This window comes from Manis javanica, chromosome 3 (genome assembly GCF_040802235.1).
Source record: "Manis javanica isolate MJ-LG chromosome 3, MJ_LKY, whole genome shotgun sequence".
In the NCBI taxonomy this organism is placed as follows: domain Eukaryota; kingdom Metazoa; phylum Chordata; class Mammalia; order Pholidota; family Manidae; genus Manis; species Manis javanica.
In genome coordinates this window covers 45,107,606-45,127,608 of record NC_133158.1, presented here as the reverse complement: position 1 = coordinate 45,127,608, position 20,003 = coordinate 45,107,606, and the positions used below count along the sequence as shown (strand labels likewise).

General features: G+C 35.9%; 1 protein-coding gene across 5 annotated transcripts in view; it reads right to left on the bottom strand.

Moving 5' to 3' along the window:
• The window catches only part of BRWD1 (bromodomain and WD repeat domain containing 1), a 146,317-nt gene that overhangs the window by 34,685 nt on the left and 91,629 nt on the right, over positions 1–20,003 (bottom strand). For all 5 annotated transcript variants that reach the window (XM_037014737.2, XM_073231330.1, XM_073231332.1 and 2 more), the window contains exons 22-31: positions 19,301–19,395; positions 17,353–17,542; positions 13,978–14,103; positions 13,769–13,876; positions 11,330–11,454; positions 10,603–10,685; positions 7,395–7,506; positions 3,534–3,595; positions 1,215–1,370; positions 880–1,000 (exon numbers count right to left, since the gene is read on the bottom strand). In XM_037014737.2, coding sequence (XP_036870632.2) covers positions 880–1,000; positions 1,215–1,370; positions 3,534–3,595; positions 7,395–7,506; positions 10,603–10,685; positions 11,330–11,454; positions 13,769–13,876; positions 13,978–14,103; positions 17,353–17,542; positions 19,301–19,395 — 1,178 coding nt within the window. The remainder of the gene's footprint in view (positions 1–879; positions 1,001–1,214; positions 1,371–3,533; positions 3,596–7,394; positions 7,507–10,602; positions 10,686–11,329; positions 11,455–13,768; positions 13,877–13,977; positions 14,104–17,352; positions 17,543–19,300; positions 19,396–20,003) is intronic.

Here is a 20,003-nt window from a genome sequence, read left to right as displayed (position 1 = left end):
AAATTAATAAATTAATTAAGCCATAAGTGCAAAGTTTTAAAGAATAACCTTCTAATTTTATCAACCTGACCACAGTCATAAGCAATTATATTGGAAGTTGAAACAGAGAATACAATTAAGGCCCAAAAATCTTAACAGATCATTTAATCACAACCAGAAAGCCAACAGAGCAGCCCTCCCTTCTCACACTGCTTATAGGTACATGTGAATCTATTGAAACTTGATGGAGAAAGCATGTTAAATACTGTCAATCCTAAAACAGTCCATCTCACTGGCAAAACAGCTTCTGACCAAATGCACATTCTTTCGTTTGACTACAGACATAAATTATACCAACAATGTGGATGCAAGAAGTCAGTTTTTTGTAATGGTAATTTCTCCAAGTAGTTGCATATAAAAAGTAAAATACTACCAACTGCTTAAAGAACCCACTGAGGATAGGAAACTTCAAGTTTTATCAGTGCTCCAGAAGTCACAGACAGAAAGCTGATGACTCAGAACTCATCCTTCAAATGCCAAAGGCCAATTATTAACTAAATTAAATTTTATTTTTAAATGAGTAGCTAATTAGGAATGTTAACATACAAGTAAAAAAAATGCAATTTGTAAGAAAAATAGCTTACTAAATATTGAGGAATGAGACATGATATTCTTTCGTTATCTGGATTCTATTCATACCTACCCACAGGCATCTATCTAACAACATCTTATACATAGAACCAAGTAAAATTACTATAATGAGAGAAGAAAATGAAACAGAAAACAATGTTAATCACCCACATTCCACCTTTGTCACCATCAATCACAACTATCTCTGTTTACTCTAGTTGGTATGGCCAAATACCTTTACAAAATATTTTTAAAGTAGGTTTCTACTACCTGTAAAATCTATTAACAAGTCTCATTCGAATTGTGTAAAGGTCAGTTGGATAAGCTACTACGGTGCAGTACTTCGGGTATGTACACAGATCAACTGGACCCGCAAAAGCTGCTGCTATATCTGTGGGAGAAACAGAGGAATTTTTTCAGGGCATTAATTAAGTGCTATTTCTCTACAAATCATCTGCAAAACAGAGCTATATTTAACATCACAGACTTATTCCAAATGAAGGAATAGAATCTGTAGTGAAGAATATAACTACAACTATGATACTTTAAAACTACGTTTATGGAAAACTTGAACATGAAACTTTCCATAGTAAAGAAAAACTTACCGAGATTCAAAAGTTCATCTATACCACTAATAATTCGTTCGCATTCTTCATCTCTTGATTTTTGACCCCATTCACCATCTTGTGGCTTGTACAGCAATTTCTCTAGCTCATCTAAAGTGACAGAAATGCTAGCTCCTAATTCTTCAGGGGGATCAACTATGAATTCCATCAAAAAAACAAAAAAAAAATCAAACCAATCAACAAATGTACATTGTAAGTTCAATAGACACAGCTCATAAATAAGACACTATAAAGAAAAAAGTACTTACTGTATAGCAGAGAAACATAGCAGACACCACCTAATCAAATGATTAAAGTTAACAACCCCCGTCATAGGAAAAAGTGATATTCTGTGCCTCCTGATATGATATATTGAAAGGACTACAACATTGGGCCTATGAAAAACTTGCCAAAACACGGGCCCTGAGTTTAATTATGAAGAAATATCAGGTAAGTCCAAACTGAGGAAAATTCTAGAAAATAACAAGCCAGTCTTCAAAAATATCATGGTCATGATATGGCAATAAAATCTAGTGTGTGAAAGGACATTAGGACAAGAGTCAAAAATAAGGTCTAAATATTAGAATTGAATCAGTGGTAATTTCCTGATTTTGAGGACAGCACTGTAGCTATATAAAATATTAAGATTTGAGTAAACTGAGTATTCAGAAATTCTTTGTACTTTTGTAATATTCTATAAGCCTAAAATTATTTCAAAATGAAATGTTAAAAAAGTACAATAAAAACTGGTAATAGACCAGGGCATATTTTTGAAAAAGAAAAAGAGGCAATGTAAATATTCAGGGAACATTTTTATGAAAATTATAAATAAAAGGAGAAAAATGTCAAGAGGACTAGAAGATAAACTTGTCAGTCTAACAATCCGATTGGTAAAACGATGTTTTATCATTTTTAATATACAATTTACAAGACTGTTAATGCAACTGAGCCTCTCTCCATAGGCCCTCCAGAATTATTATTCTTCCTGCTGTCTTTTGACAATTCTAAATGCTTACTGGCCTCATCAATGTGTAAAATCTCTTTATAGAAAGTGCTTTCACTGATTTGTAATATCCTTTGCAAAGGAGCCAGATGGCTTGGGTGAAAATCCAAACTCCTGTCCTTTCTAGATATGTGTGACTTTAGACAACTAGAAACTCTCTTGAGCCTTTTGTTGTTTCTCTATTAGTAAGATTAATTACAGACCATGAACTATGGAGTAGGATTAAAAGAATTGATACATACAAAGTTCTAAGAAATAGAGAAGACCTCAAAAAACAAGTTTTTGTCATATGCTTTATGTATTGCATAAATAATTTCATATTGCTAAATGTTGTAAGATACTAAGCTCAAAAGAAAATCTAACAAAGGGAATTATTTGTGACTTTCAAGAATGCAGTTATTAGAAAAGAATTTTTGGAGAAAAAAAAACATAAAAAACCCTCATTTCCATAAAAATCCTTATTTCCAAAGTAAAGCCAAGATAATGGTTGATGGAGATGTTACACGAAGTGAAAGGGCTGGCCCCTAAGGCAGATGCAGGAAAAAGTCATGGAGCAAAGATTTCAGAAGTCAAAAATGGTAGAGGTGAAGGACAAAAGTTTGTTTTTATGTTGAATAAACACTAGCAGAAAAGAAAGCTTCACAGTGAAGATATGGAGGCAAAAGATGCAGAGCACCCCTTCAAAAACTTTAGCAGGAGGAAAATAGATGAATGACTAACACGTTCAATAAAACCAAATGGAAGACAGAGACAAATCCTAATTCAAATGGAGAAAGGGAGAAGAATACTACAAGCGTCAGAGGGAATGAACAAAGCATGAGGAACGGGTCCAACAGAAATTAAAAGCAGGGGGATGGCAAGCCCTGGAGGCAGCAACTGCTTGGAACAGAGACATCTACAGCTTGCAGGAAAGGAACCAGCAATCCACAGGAACACAGAACTGAGTTGAGGTAAAGCAAAAGACAGATGGAAGTCAATCTGGAGCTTTTCTGAGGGAAGAACAAGGGCCAAATTGCGTAAGGACAAGGAAAGGGAAATGGCAGCCACACTGAAGGAGGTCAGGAAGTTTTAAGTCAGGGTTACATGAACAATGATCCTGACACACTAAAATACAACCAGCATCAAGCTGGAAATAGGGTAAGAATTAATGAGCCAGATACAAACAATTCTGCTGACCTCTTTTAGTAAAGTTCATGATTATAGTAACAATTTGAAAACATTTATCAAAAGAATACAAATGTGCTCTGTGTGCCATTAGTTAAGACTAAAAATTGAAAACAAAGGTGATATATTTTCATTACTTAAAAATTACATACCATTATCAGGAATTGGTTCCATATCCCAGGGGCTAAGTTTTTCTATTTCAGTATTGTCCCACCTTTAAAATAAAACATAAGTCTGGTTAGCCTTTCATAAAGACAACTTAACTGCTAAAAACTAGGTGTCTACTACAAGAGTAAACAAAAAGGTAGAAAATGTTAGAGTCAACTCATTGTAGCAATGAAAGTTTAATTAGCAGTTTTTTTAAAGATACACTGTAAAAAGGAAGTGTAAAAATGTACTGCAGATTAAAGGACAAAACAAGATGGCGGCGTGAGTAGAGCAGCAGAAATCTCCTCCCAAAATCACGTAAATTTTTGAAAATACAACAAAGAAAACGCTTCCTAAAAGAGAGACCAGAAGACACAGGACAACAGCCAGACCACATCCACACCCGCGAGAACCCAGAGCCTTGCGAATGGGGTAAGATACAAGCCCTGACCCGGCAGTACCTGAGGGGCCCACACCCCAGCTCCCAGCAGGAGGAGAAGAGTCGGAGCGGGGAGGGAGAGGGAGCCCAGGACTGCTAAATACCCAGACCCAGCCATCCGCACCAGGGCACAGACACAGTGCATGCATGAGGTGCTGGAAACTAGGGAAAAAGGACAGTAAGACCTGTGAGCGGGTCCCTGCAGACGTTGCACCCGGGACAAAGAAAAGCGAGTGCTTTTTGGAAGTCTTAAAGGGACAGGGACCCCACAACCGGACAGAAGCATCCTGGGACACTTAGTCCAGCAGCAGGGAATCTGGGGATCTCTGGCCACTCTAACCCCCTGGGCAGCAGGGAGCACGGAGGCCCCTCACGGAGATAAATAGCTTCCAGCCGTTCCCCCTCCAACACGGCTCCACCATATCAGAGCAGAAGCCCAAGGTAGGCTACGCGCACTGCAACAGCAGAGATAAGCTCCATAGCAGCCTGGCAGGACGCCCCTGTCTGTGCGCAGCTGCCCAGCACAAGCCACTAGAGGTCGCTGTTCTCCCAGGAGAGGAAGGCCATAAACCAACAAGAAGGGAAGTTCTTCCAGCCATCACTCGTGCCAGCTCTGCAAACTATCTCTATCACCATGAAAAGGCAAAATTACAGGCAGACCAAGATCACAGAGACAACACTAGAGAAGGAGACAGACCTAACCAGTCTTCCTGAAAAAGAATTCAAAATAAAATTCATAAACATGCTGACGGAGATGCAGAGAAATATACAAGAGCTAAGGGATGAAGTCTGGAGGGAGATTACAGATGCCAGGAAGGAGATTACAGAAATGAAACAAACTCTGGAAGGATTTATAAGCAGAATGGATAAGATGCAAGAGGCCATCGATGGAATAGAAACCAGAGAACAGGAAAGCATAGAAGCTGACACAGAGAGAGATAAAAGGATCTCCAGGAATGAAACAATATTAAGAGAACTGTGTGACCAATCCAAAAGGAACAATATCCACATTATAGGGGTACCAGAAGAAGAAGAGAGAGGAAAAGGGATAGAAAGTGTCTTTGAAGAAATAATTGCTGAAAACTTCCCCAAACTGGGGGAGGAAATAATCGAATAGACCACGGAAATACACAGAACCCCCAACAGAAGGGATCCAAGGAGGACAACACCAAGACACATAATAATTAAAATGGCAAAGATCAAGGACAAGGACAGAGTATTAAAGGCAGCTAGAGAGAAAAAGGTCACCTATAAAGGAAAACCCATCAGGCTATCATCAGACTTGTCAATAGAAACCTTACAGGCCAGAAGAGAATGGCATAATATATTTAATGCAATGAAACAGAAGGGCCTTGAACCAAGGACACTGTATCCAGCACGATTATCATTTAAATACGAAGGAGGGATTAAACAATTCCCAGACAAGCAAAAGTTGAGGGAATTTGCTTCCCACAAACCACCTCTACAGGGTATTTTAGAGGGACTGTTCTAGATGAGAGCATTCCTAAGACTAAACAGATGTCACCAGAGAAAATAAAATCACAGCAAAGAAAGCAGACCAACCAAATACTAACTAAAGGCAAAAAATAAAATCAACTACCCACTAAAAGCAGTTAAACAAAACACAAAAGAGCACAGAATAAAACAACCAACATATAAAGAATGGAGGAGGAGGAATAAGAAGGGAGAGAAGAATCTCCAGACAGTATATATAACAGCTCAATAAGCAAGCTAAGTTAGGCAGTAAGATACTAAAGAAGCTAACCTTGAACCTTTGGTAACCACAAATCTAAAGCCTGCAATGGCAATAAGTACAGATCTTTCAATAGTCACCCTAAAGGTGAATGGACTGAATGCACCAATCAAAAGACACAGAGTAACAGAATGGATAAAAAAGCAAGACCCATCTATATGCTGCTTACAAGAAACTCACCTCAAACCCAAAGACATGCACAGACTAAAAGTCAAAGGATGGAAAAACATATTTCAGGCAAACAACAGAGAGAAGAAAGCAGGGGTTGCAGTACTGATATCAGACAAAATAGACTTCAAAACAAAGAAAGTAACAAGAGATAAAGAAGGACATTACATAATGATAAAGGGCTCAGTCCAACAAGAGGATATAACCATTCTAAATATATATGCACCCAACACAGGAGCACCAGCATATGTGAAACAAATACTAACAGAACTAAAAGAGGAAATAGAATGCAATGCATTCATCTTAGGAGACTTCAACACACCACTCACCCCAAAGGATAGATCCACCGGGCAGAAAATAAGTAAGGACACACAGGCACTGAACAACACACTAGAACAGATGGACCTAATAGACATCTATAGAACTCTACATCCAAAAGAAACAGGATACACATTCTTCTCAAGTGCACACGGAACATTCTCCAGAATAGACCACATACTAGCTCACAAAAAGAGCCTCAGTAAATTCCATAAGATTGAAATTCTACCAACCAACTTTTCAGACCACAAAGGTATAAAAGTAGAAATAAATTCTACAAAGAAAACAAAAAGGCTCACAAACACATGGAGGCTTAACAACATGCTCCTAAATAATCAATGGATCAACGAACAAATTAAAATAGAGATCAAGGAATATATGGAAACAAATGACAACAACAACACAAAGCCCCAACTTCTGTGGGACTCAGCAAAAGCAGTCTTAAGAGGAAAGTATATAGCGATCCAGGCACACTTGAAGAAGGAAGAACAATCCCAAATGAATAGTCTAACATCACAATGATCGAAACTGGAAAAAGAACAAATGAGGCCTAAAGTCAGCAGAAGGAGGGACATAATAAAGATTAGAGAAGAAATAAACAAAATTGAGAAGAATAAAACAATAGAAAAAATCAATGAAACCAAGAGCTGGTTCTTTGAGAAAATAAACAAAATAGATAAGCCTCTAGCCAAACTTATTAAGAGAAAAAGAGAATCAACACACATCAACAGAATCAGAAATGAGAATGGAAAAATCACGACTCCACAGAAATACAAAGTTTAAAGGACAAAACCAGAAGTGTATGTAAGGATACAGCTAGGATACAGAAATATATCCAGAGTAAGTGAAGAAAAACTCAAATCCACAGCCAATGAAAAGATAACAAAGATTTTTTTGAATGAGGGAAGTGTACTATGTGCCTGAGCAGAGATCTTGCAATACTAGGTTGAGGAAGTATTAGGAGACTACTGAAATGGTTCCAGGAAAGCAAGCAGAGTCTACACATGGGGTACTAGTAAACAGGAAACAAAAGTGGTGTGCTAGAGACACTACAGAGGAGAGACTGATAGGACTTGTAACAGATTAAATCGTGGTTTTGTTTCACCTGAAATGTGATGGTTATTCATATTAACAACCCGTCACAATGAATGAATGTTTGCAGATGATTTATTTCACCTGCATACAGACCTAACAATGTAACACTGGAAATGACTATCAGGGTACTGCCGCTGATAAGGCTCTTGACTCAGCACTGTTCCAAACCACCAAGCATCATCAATGATAGAGCGGAACCTGTCACCTATAAGAGGAAACACCTGAGACATTAATCTGCTAACATTAACATTTTTAATTTATAGAATATTATGTGATGCATATAAAACAAAGTATATTTGTATCTTAAAATCAACCATCCTTCTCCACTTCCCAGCAATCTTCAGTGATAAAACAGATGTAAAAAAGATGTTATACTCAGCAGTTTACTGAAGGTATATAACCATACAACAGACTAAAATTGCCTATGACTAAAGTTCCACTTTTTAGTAGATTCAAACACCCACTCCAAAATAAGTTCTATTAGGTTTTATAACATGAGACAAATAACAAAGTTTGACAAAACTCAGAATCTTTTACAGGGTATACTATCAATGAATACTTGTTAAATAAGTATATTAAATACATATACTTATGAAATGTCATTTCCTGAAGAATAAAGCAAAGTATAAAAGCAAGCATGATTAGAATTTAATCAGTGATTTTTCTAAAACTGGTCCTATATAAGTATCTCCACATAAAACAGTGTTTTAATTCTTAAGATCTCATAATAAAAATCAGGTCCAAATGTACCCTCAAAAATTCTTATATGTTTATTTAAAAGAACTAAACATCCACATATTCCATTATCTCAGCATAATATAAAAGCAGGCAAGCAAATTGTAAGAGGGCTCCTCTATAAACCAAATTATACACATTTCTGAAGGTACTCTACAAAACTTCTAGAGAAATAAACTGTATTTGATCTTTGCTTCACACATACTACAAAAGAAAACATAGATTGCTGTAATAATACTATTGCTTCCTTCTCATCCACCCTACTGTTTTCAAGACAAAATCTGTAAGAAAAGAGTCACTTATTCAGCATTAATAATTCTTTGCTAGAGGGACTCTCTTGTCCCCTCCTGGCATGAGCCAGGAGCTCTGTCCTCTTGCTTTACCTCTAAATAAAAGCCTCTCGCTTGCTGTCCTAAAAAAAAATTCTTTGGTAGATTTACGATTCCTCATTCAAAATAGTTTCACAGAAATAATATGAAACAAAATTAAAGCTACATTTCACCCCCAAGAAAGAGAATATTTACAAAGTCTTGAATAAAGTACCCTTACAATGAATTCTATTAAACTGAAAAAAAATTACAATATTTTCACACAAAAAATTACAATAAACAATGTTACAACGATCAGAGCTATGTTTTGAGGTTAATATATTTTCAAATTCATATTGTTTTTAAGCATATTTTACTGCAAACTCACTAGAAACTAGTAAAGCCCATCATCTCCTCTACCCATCTATCATTAATAAAACTCTACTTCTGATACTATTTTACTAATATAAATCCTGTACAAAACTTAACTTTAGAAAATCTTAATTTTTTTTTTATTAAAGGCATACCTAAAAATCTGGTAACACCATTGTTTTTGCTCAATGTAAAATAACTCAATTTAACATAAATATCAATTATGTTACTGTTAAGTATTACTGTAGTAATGCATCCAGTGGCTTCATTTTGAGAAGCCTAATATAAAAATATATGGTTTTAAGAGTTCCAATCTTTGACACCAATAATTTACTTTGCAATATTTTTCTTCCCTATATATCTAATCCTAGAAGATAATTTCAGTTTAGATAAAAATTATTTCTTAGTTAAGTTCCCAACATTATTAAAAGTAGCAATGATAAAATTACTCTAATAGTACTGCTCAAACTTCAAGAGAATAGGTAAGATATTATGGGAGAGCAAAACTGAATTATAATAAAGAACATCTGGTAGAGTAATTGCTTAATGACAAAAATAAAACAAAAACCACTACATTACAGGACAATTTGGAGACAATCTCTAGAGTTTGACTGTAGAGAATTAAGTTTTAAAAAAATTCATTGAATAGAGATGCTAGCAGAATAAAATGAGAGCTTCTAACTTAGAGGACGGGGGCGGGGGGGGTTGAAAAACAATAGATGGGACAATTCTTTGGGACCTGGCCATATGATTTATTACCTCCATATATTCCGTGTGTGTGGGGGGTGTGTGTGTGTGGGTGGGTGTCAACATGTTTTTATTCAATAAAAATCTCCTTTACCTCTACTGCCAAAATTATCCTGATTGCTAATTAGTGTGTAGACATTACCATTAAAAATCATCTACTAAAAGCAGCAATACTCTCTGATAATCTTTCATTTCAAATAGGGATGCTTGAGGGAAGTTAGCTAAAATTTACCTATTTGTAGTACCTGTAGAAAAAGGTAGTAGAAACCAGGAAAACTGATGAGGTCTTAACATCACTTATGAATGTTCATCAGGTGACACAACCTGGGTAAAACTTAATCATTTCTAGTAAGAAATCAAAACGGGTAAAAGCGACTAAAGTCAGACTCTTCACATGAGCTCCTCAGACAGCATTACATCCTGAAAAGTAATATAGGTTTACCTGTGAAATAAGTGCTGTATAGTATAGTTGCCAGTTGATATTATCTGGCCTGGTTACAGTCATAAATTATGTCCTAAAGAGATTAATTAATGATCTACACAAGTCTGAGCAAGTGAGCCAGCCTACCAGTCCACCTCAAATGGTCACCATGAAAAACATTCAGTAAGTTAGTGCCAATACTGAAGTGATTGTATTTCTTCTGCCCACTTGTATACCTTATAAAGTGTAAGTGTTACATGAATTTTTTTTTAAAGGAATGGTTTCCTCAAGTCAAGCTGTATTAAGTCTGGGTCAATATGATAACAAAGGTAAAATATTGTTATACCAGAACATTACTTCGAAATCTGATTTTTCAAGTATCTTTACATCATAAGGTAATTTTGTGAATTATACCACCGTCACACTGAAGATATTTAAGAGATACTGCAATATGGAGAAAGTCTGAAAGGAAATAAGTCTACTCCAACCTAAAGACAGTAAGAAATAATCCCTTCCAAATGTCATGTACTGCTTGGCTAAAACGCTACTAGGGAATAGGAAGGAACAAGCAATAAGCAAAATACACTTATAGTCCCTTGTATTTCTTTCCAGAATTTACATTTGCCTGCACCACAGTAATAAGCAGCACCACACGAAGCCCAACCAGTGAGGCAGAGGTTGGTTCCTGAGGATATAAAGCTTATAAGGACAGACTCACAGGACTGCCAATCCCTCTGCCTTGCTTCATCATAAAACTGACGCAGTACAAGGAAGTCGATAACATCTGGCATATCATGGTATCTAAACAAAAACAAAAGATTATTAAATTCCCTGTATGCAGTTTATCATCTAGAGCAACAATGTCCAAAAGAAATAAAATGGGAGCCACATACGTAGTTCTTAATTTTCAACTACCCTTATTAAAAAAAGAAACTCGTGAAATTCATTTTAATGGTGTATTTTATTTAACCCAATATACCCTAAATACTGTTTCACTAGGTGACACAAAATAACAAGGTATTTTCCGTTCTTTTTTCCTCATACCACATCTTCAAAATCCACTTAGAACAGAGTCAGTTTGAATTAGTCACATTTCAAGGGCTCGACAGCCCCACGTGGTGAATGACTACCGTATTGGACAGCACAGGTTAAGCAAATTATTTATCCCAACATTTTATCAAAAATAAAGACAGAAGCAATTTCCCCTACAGGCCAATATTCTGCATATATTCAAGTGTCATTAAACATGCCAAGACCTAATTGTTGCTACAGCATCACTATTTTTATATCTAGTGGGTTCCCATGAATCACAACTTCGATCCCCATCTTTCTTATGCTGTACTCAGTTCTGTTTACGCTGCCACTAAATGGAAAGGACGTACTAGTCAGCAAGAGAAAAAAAAATCTAAATTTAAATAATTTCATGAAAAAATAACAACACATACCTAATAGAGAAAGATTTGTCCATAAGCTTTCCAGTTGCAGGATCTATAAATGCTAGTTTGAGGCAACAGAGTGTAGGAGGCCCAACCTCATAACGTATTCCAACTATTTTGACCAATTCTTGATCCTTCAACAGATATTTTTTAAAGAATAAATGGTTAAAATGGTTAACATAAAGCAATTCCCCATGACTATAATTCTCCACATACTACCCAAAGTGTCAATTCACAATTTAGGCTTCCAAACCATCAATTTACCATTAATTACAATCATTATCGGTTAAGTTAATCTTTGCATCTTTTTGAAGCTAGACACCTAATACTGTTTCTAATGTAAGGAATATGCTCATTTTAGAAAATACACCACAAAAGTTTAAGGAACACACAGATCACCAATCTGCTCAGTGTCTAAAGACAACTGTGAAAAATCTGAATTTTTCTATCCTTAGACACATTTTCATTTATATGACTTTGTTGTACACAAATCAAAATGTGTAAGCATTTAGCTTACTAAATATTCTTCAAAACTTGTTATTATATTTCTACCTAATACATTTCAATTAGTATTTGTTGAGGATATGCTATGTGCTGTGACCTATTCCAGGCAGTAGGGACAGGACAGACAGAAGGAGAAAGTCTCCACCATGATGGAGTACCCACCAATAGATGGGCCCTAATTATTAGTTTCCCTCTAATACCTGTTTCCTTAATACCAGTAATACAAAAGATCATTCATCCATTTATTCATCGCACAAATGTGTGACTATTATAATACACTGACGTACACTTGGTTCTCATTATTGGCAGTATTATGCTTTACAGAGCACCTAAACACTGAATTAGTGAATACTGAATGACTGCTCCTAGAAGAAATACAGGGTTAGGTTCCTACAGGCCTGTGGTCCTATCACAGTCACCTGACCAATATATAATTTTGTTTTATAAGTGTTTCTATGCAAAGACTCTTCATTTAATATATATTATTAACTTGAACTCACAGCCAAGAGTACTATCATTCATGCCTAAACAAAGTTTATCTAACACACTTTTCTCAGTAAGGTGCATCATCACTTTCTTGTGCTTCGACGCACTTTAGCACTACACTTGGGGGTCATTTTCAACAGCATGTCACCAATAAAAAGCATAGAAATGTGAAAATTTGTTTAATGTGGCATTAAATAGACCATGGAAAGAACATTTATTTACAGTATGAGAGTTCAAACAAAGAAGCATCTTGTTCAACCTCAGCTGAAAACATGCTGGTCAGGCAAACCAGCATTTCTGCCAGTGTATGCACATCTCCAACTGACCAGAAAGCACCTTAAGTATTCGCTTGTGCGCTATAGAAAACATACACCAAGTAAGCAATTTGCAAATATGGCATCCATGAATAATGGTGATTAACTATTCTTAGGTACATGGTAATAGTGAAACAAAACAAATCTGAATGTGTCTAAAAGCCAAAGTCATAGAAGTAGAGCTAAGTATCAGTATTAAGGACTGTTACCTTTGTTAAAAATTTTTTTTGTGTTCTAATGGTTATTTTTAAGTATAAAAAAAAATTAAAGTTTAAAGAATAAAACAAAAATCCCCTGTAATGCTATTCCATATACAATCACTACTGACATTTTGATGAATTTATTTTGGTTGACTACATTTGTCTTCAAATTTTTATAACCAAAAAACTGCATTTTGCATCCCATTTTTCCTCTTAATTGTGAAAATGTAATAATCATTCAACAAATATTTTTAAAGCCTCAATTACATGGCAGGCTCTAAATAGGAGTTAACTGTGTAAATGCACCACGATTTGATTCATTCAGTATTCTGAGATATTTGGAATTTTTTTCCAATTTTTTGTTTTTACAAACAGTGATATGGAATTACCTTGCTCATAAATTCACATACATCACCAGAAGTAAAATCACCATTTTAAAAGGCCTAACATTTTTCAGTTACAATTCCTATTGCCAAGAAACCACCTAAAAAGCCTGGATTGTTTATGTACCCTATCACTAATCTAAATAACTGTTAACAAACCAAAACCTTTCCAAATTTCTAAGTCATGGTGTTTTCTTTCAAACTAAAAAGAAAAAAATTTATATAATATAAATGAGATTGAATCTTTCTCCAATTTTTGTTTCTTCTTTTAAAAAAATCTGTCCTGGGAAACACATTTTAAGATTAACAATATATACTGCCAAGCTGCCCTCCTGAAAGACTCTAACACATTCAAAATACAACTATCAGCAATATACAAAGAATGTCCACTGGAAACTTAAGCCTTCCAACTGAAACTTAAGGCTTGGCAGGTAAAGAAATGTTTTTAAGTGGGAAATTAATGGAAATATAGTAAAGAAATATGCCTCCAGATTTTTTTAATGGACTTACAAATAATTTATATGCTAAATGTTTAATGATTTAATAGTATTATCATCCTACCCTCAGATCCATTTTTCTCCATGGCTCCTTGTTAGGGTTCAGTTCATAAATGTTATTTCTTCTGACAGCCTCAATATAAGCTTCATGTCCCTGTCGAAAATATATTACCTACAAAAAGGAATATACATTTAAAAATAAGTAAAAACCTGAGAGTAATATTAGTTTTGTTTTGTTTCAAATTCGTATTTTTAAATTTATTATTCTCACACCTCATCACCCATTTGAGGAACAAAAGGAGATTTTCGAAGTGTGGTGTCAGTTATCCAAACTGGAGGATGAAATTCATATAAGTGTTCCATATTTGCAAGCTCTGCTGGAGTCATCCTTCGCAAATTCTGCCCAAGGGTAAGAGAACAAACTTCAGTAGAATATAAAGCAGCAACATGCACTGTCTAATCAAAAAACAGAAGAACCTACACCATTAAAAATGGCTATTAGCCACAGCGATCATAAAGCACAGAGAAATAAAAGGCATCCAAATTGGCATGGAAGAACTTAAACTCTATTTGCAGATGACGTATTACACATAGAAAACTCTAAAGAACCCACCAAAAATCTACTTGAACTAGTAACTGAATTCATCAAAGTTGCAGGATGCAAAATTAATACACAGAAATCTGTTGCATTCCTATATACTAACAACAAACTAGCAGAAAGAGAAATCAGGAAAACAACTCCATTTATAATTGCATCAAAAAGATCAAAATACCTAAAAATAAACCAAACGAAGGAGGTGAAAGACCTATATTCTGAAAACTACAAAGACACTCCTGAGAGAAATTAAAGAAGACATCAATAAAATGAAAATCTATCCTATGCTCATGGACAGGAAGAATTAATACTGTCAACATGGCCATCCTGCCCAAAGCAATTTATAGATTCAATGCAATCCCTATGAAAATACCAACAGCATTCTTCAATGAACTAGAACAAGTAGGTCTAAAATTCATACGGGAACCACAAAAGACCCCGAATAGCCAAAGCAATCTTGAGAAAAAACAAAGCTGGGGGATTACACCCCTTGAATTCAAGCTCTACTACAAAGTCCTAGGAATCAAAAACAATGTGATACTGGCACAAGAACATACCTGTAGATCAATGGAACAAAACAGAGAGCCCAGATACAAACCCACCCATATATGGCCAATTAATATATGCTGAAGGAGCCATGACAATACAATGAAGAAAAGAGCCTCTTCACCTACTGTTGGCAAAACTGGACTACATGGAAGAGAATAAAACTGGATTAGTATCTAACTCCATACACAAAAGTAAACTTAAAATGGACAAAAGACCTGATGTAAGTCATAAAACCATAAAACTTAGAAGAAAACATAGGCAAAAATCTCTTGAATATGAATATGAGCAATTTTTCCTGAACATATCTCCTCAGGCAAGGGAAACAAAATAAAAACTGAACAAATGGGACCATGTCAAACTAAAAACCTTCTGTACAGTGAAGGACATCAGCAGAACAGAAAGGCATCCTACAGTATAGGAGAATATATTCATAGATAACTCATGTGATAAAGGATTAACATTCAAAACATAAAGAACTCACACACCTCCACACCCAAAAAAAAACCCAAGTAACCCAATCAAAAATGGGCAGAGGAACCAAACACTTCTCCAAAGAAGAAATACAAATGGCCAACAGGAACATGAAAAAATCCTCCACATCACTAAAAATTAGAGAAATGCAAATTAAAACCACAGTGAGATATCACCTCACACCAGTTAAGATGGCCACTACCCAAAAGACAAGAAAACAACAAATGCTAACAAGGATGTGGAGAAATAGGAACCCTCCTACACTGTTGGTGGGACTACAAATTGGTACAACTGCTGTGGAAAGCACTATGCAGGTTCCTCAAAAAACTAAACATGAAAATACCATTTAACCTAGTAATTCCACTCAGAGGAATTTACTCAAAGAAAACAATATCCCTGATTCGAAAAGATACATGCACCCATATGTTTACTGCCACACTGTCTGCAACAGCCAAGACATGGAAGCAACTTAAGTGTCCATCAGTAGATGAATGGATAAAGAAGAGGTGGTACATATATACAATGGATTATTATTCAGCCATAAAAAGAAATAAATCCTACTATTTGCAACAACATGGATGGAGCTAGAGGGTAGTATGCTCAGTGAAATAAGCCAGGTGGAGAAAGACAAGTACCATATGATTTCACTTATTTGTGGAATAAAAATTTTAAAAAAAGCAAACAGAAGGAACAAAAAACAGCATTAGACTCATAGACACTGAGAAGTGACTAGGGGCTACCAAGGGGAAGGGGGACTGCTAAACCAGTGTGATGATCATTTGATAATAAAAAAATTAAAATGAAAAATAAAAGAATGACTATATACTGGCATGACACCTAATGATTAGTTTTTAAATAGTATACATATCTGGTTCCTTAACATACATATGAATGTATCACTTTGAAGCATTGTAGATCTACCCAGCACTTGTCTAGCATCCCCTGCATTTCTAATAGATTCTTCATAACACTTTACATCCTATGGAAAAGGGCTAATTTCCAAACTAAATCCTCTTCAACACAAAGCCTGCTCTGCAGAGCCACCACTCTGAACCTCACCACAGACTAGTCATCACAGGGAGCCTCCCCGATTTGAGGTTTTAAAACTGGTGATTTTAAAATATGACAAAATTCCTCAATGCTCCTTTCCCTCTTCAAGAGGTGGAGCCTGTCTCCTCCACTTGAGTGTGAGCTCAAACTGCCTCTAAGAAATAGCATAAAGCAGAAGCACAATTGGTGACTTCTTTGACGAGGTCATCAAAGGCAGGAGGGCTAACCCTTGTTTACACTTTTCAATCACTCACTCTAGGGGAAACCAGCCATCTCATCATGAAGACACTCAAGCAACCCTATGGACAGGCCTATGTGCTGAGGAACTGAGGCCACCAACCACCTGCCCCACTAATAAGCTTTGAAGATCACTTAGCCCCAAACCTTCAGACAATTTGCAACTCATGAGCCAAAAAAATCACCTAGCTCATCAGCTCCCAAATCCCTGATCCATCAATACCTGAAATAATACACTGGTATTAAACAACTAAGTTTCAGGGTGATCTGCTACATGGCAATAGACAATAAAAAGGCACAGCACCTTTAAATGACAACTACCTGTACTGCATGGCACCTACACTGTACATATGCCAAAGTAGAGGGATATGATTAGGACAACAGTATGAAAACAGAACAGTGTCAAATGAAAATGAGAAACATGGCAGTAACAGACAGAAGATTAAAGTGCCTTAAAAATGACATGAAGTACATTTTTGGTGCTAAAATTGATGGGAGAAAATAAGAGTCATGGTGGGATTCTGGGCAACATAGAGCTTACCCTTTAAGCTCCTAATCTGAAAAGGTACAAGTACCAGGGTCCACTCAGAGCAGATTACATAGAGAAGTGTTTTGATTATAAAGTACTTATCCAAAAATACATTTTTGCACATTACTAATAAAGGCTCTAAATTTCTAAATATAGACAAAAATACTTCCACAAAATGTAGACACAGATAACAAACTTGAAGATACACTTCTCTTACCTCTTTTTTAGGCTTATTTTCTTTTTTTCTCTTTCTCCTCCTTTTTGGAGGAGATAAATTCTCAGGAGACATTTCATCCTCTGAACTACTACAAAATCGGGTAATTCGTCGACGAGATGATGTTCGTAAAGGAGGCTGCAAATTGATGCCTGCATCAGCTGTCCAATCAGAATATCTAGATGAAGAGTCACTAAAAAAGAAAATGTACAAAATGTGTGGAACCAGAATCTAAGTCCTAACAGCTAAATAATCATTTAACCATAAGAGGAGAGGAGGTGGGGAGACAAGGGCTGAGAGAAGGAGGTGAAGGCGAGAGGGGAAGGGAGGGGAGAAGGAACAGAAGAAGAGTTAAGGAGGAGAGAGGAAGTGGGGGGATGAGGAGGGAAGGAAAGATCCCAGGAAGATTCACCGCAAACAATCAGCCCTCACTATCAACAAATACTGACATGACCAAAATCATCAGAAAAAGAGAACTTTACTGACACTGGAAATTAGGAAAGGATGTATGTAAGCCTGAGGAGACCTCACGGAACACAACATCTAGAGCCAACAATTCTCCTTTCAAAAAATGAAGTGTAGTTATGAAAACAATAGAGATCACACAAAGCTGAAAGAGTAATAACCCCCAAGTTGGAAGAGGCTTAGGAATAGACCAGAATTCTTAACTGGAGAGACAAATCATTAGTGAATACACTGAGAAACCCAACAAAATCATAGCCAAACCAGACAGAAAGTCAGAGTGGTCAGAGCTTCTTCCCAAGAGGCGGACTCTCCCCGATATGAAAGAAGATGCAAGAGAGGAACTAGTCCTGGAGCAAAAGCAGGAGTCAAGCAGGAAACTAGACAGTAAACTAGCCTTGGCCCACTACTACCTTCAGCAAACAGCGAAAAGGATGATGGCCTCTAGTGGGGACACCAGAGGCAAACCACATACTTCTCAGGCTCAATAAAATACACACGCACACACACACCTCTAAAAGCCAATTATAATAAAAAGAGCTGTTCAAAACTTTTTGAGTATGTTCTTTATATAATAAAATTCAAGAAAGACACTGAACTGAAAGACATTAAATACAAAGATAGAGAGGAGAACAGTAGTTGCCGTGGGAGGGGCACGGGGTGGAGAATTACTGTTTATGGGTGTACAGTTTCAATCTTACAAGACAAAAAGAGTTGTGGGTTGGGTACACAACAATATGAATATACTTAACACTAACTGTACAGTTAAAAATGGTTAAGATGGTGAACTTTGTATCATATATACTTTACCACAATTAAAAATATATTTAAAAGAAAAGAGTAAGGAATATTCTAAAAATCACTTCTAATCATAATGTAATAAAAGAAATCAAGAAAGGAAAGAGAGGTAACAGTCGTCTGTAGAAGTACCGGATCAATGGAAACGGAAATAAGGTAACTTAAGTCATATTAAGAACTTTCTAGACTTGGTGAAGGGTATGTTGTGAAGAAAAAATGATGTCCTTCCTGGTTTTTTCCAGCTTGAGCATCCGCCAAGATGAATTTGACATATACCAAGAGGAACAGATGTTAACATCTTAATGCCATGAAAACTGGATACCAAAACTAAACAAAAAGTAACACGAGCAATGACTAACAACAAATATCATGATGGTTTTGCCACTTTGGATACCACTATGATAAATACTCACCCAATTTGCATGATATGCAGCTCAAGGTTTACTTGATATTTTGAGCACACATATTTTATGCTGCACTCTCAAAGTTTACAGTCAGTTAAAAACACCCAAAATATTTCCTACAGAAACAGCTGATAATTCAGTTTTCTTCTTTTAATTAAGTATATTAGAATTCAATGTGAACTGTTCCATAGCTGCAAGCTCTTCCATCTTGAATGCCATTGAAGTATGGTTCCCTCCAGGGTTATCACTAAATCACTTAAAAGATCAAAACAAATAAGAACAGGTACCTTGAGCTTTCACTGTCACTTTCACTTCTTCTATCACTTTTCCATTCTTCTTCAGAAGAAGAACAGGAACCTTCACTCTGATCACAGGAAGTCTCCTAATTTGTGAGTGGGACAAAATAAAAATCTTGATCACTGAGATCAAGAAAAGCCACATCATCCTAATCATCACAGAAATAAGTATGATAATCAGGTAATTAGATAAACTTGAAACAAAAGCTAACTTTTCACTAGAGACTTTTTCTTAACTAAGCATAAGGCAACAAAGAATACTTGTGAGACTTAACACTACTACTATTATTAACAAAAGAAACTGATACAACAGGACATTCTCTAAATGAAGGTAATAAAACACTGACGACATGTTCTCAGTGTTTTGGACATAAGCCACTGTAATAGGCGTGTTAACAGTGTCTCACTGTTGGTCTGCTTTCAATTTCCTACAACATATGACAATGATTTGCCATCTGTATATATTCTTTGATGAAGTTCCCAGATTTTTTTTTTTGCCCATTTTTAAATCTGGATTTTTTCTTATTGATGAGTTGTAAGTATTCATGGCATATTTTGAATACAAGTCCTTTTATCAAATACGAGTTTTGCAACTATTTTCTCCCAGCCTGTGTCCTTTATTTTCTCTTAACAGTATCTTTCCCAAAGCAGATCTTAATTTCAAGGAGGGCCGACCTGTCAAGTATTTCTTTCA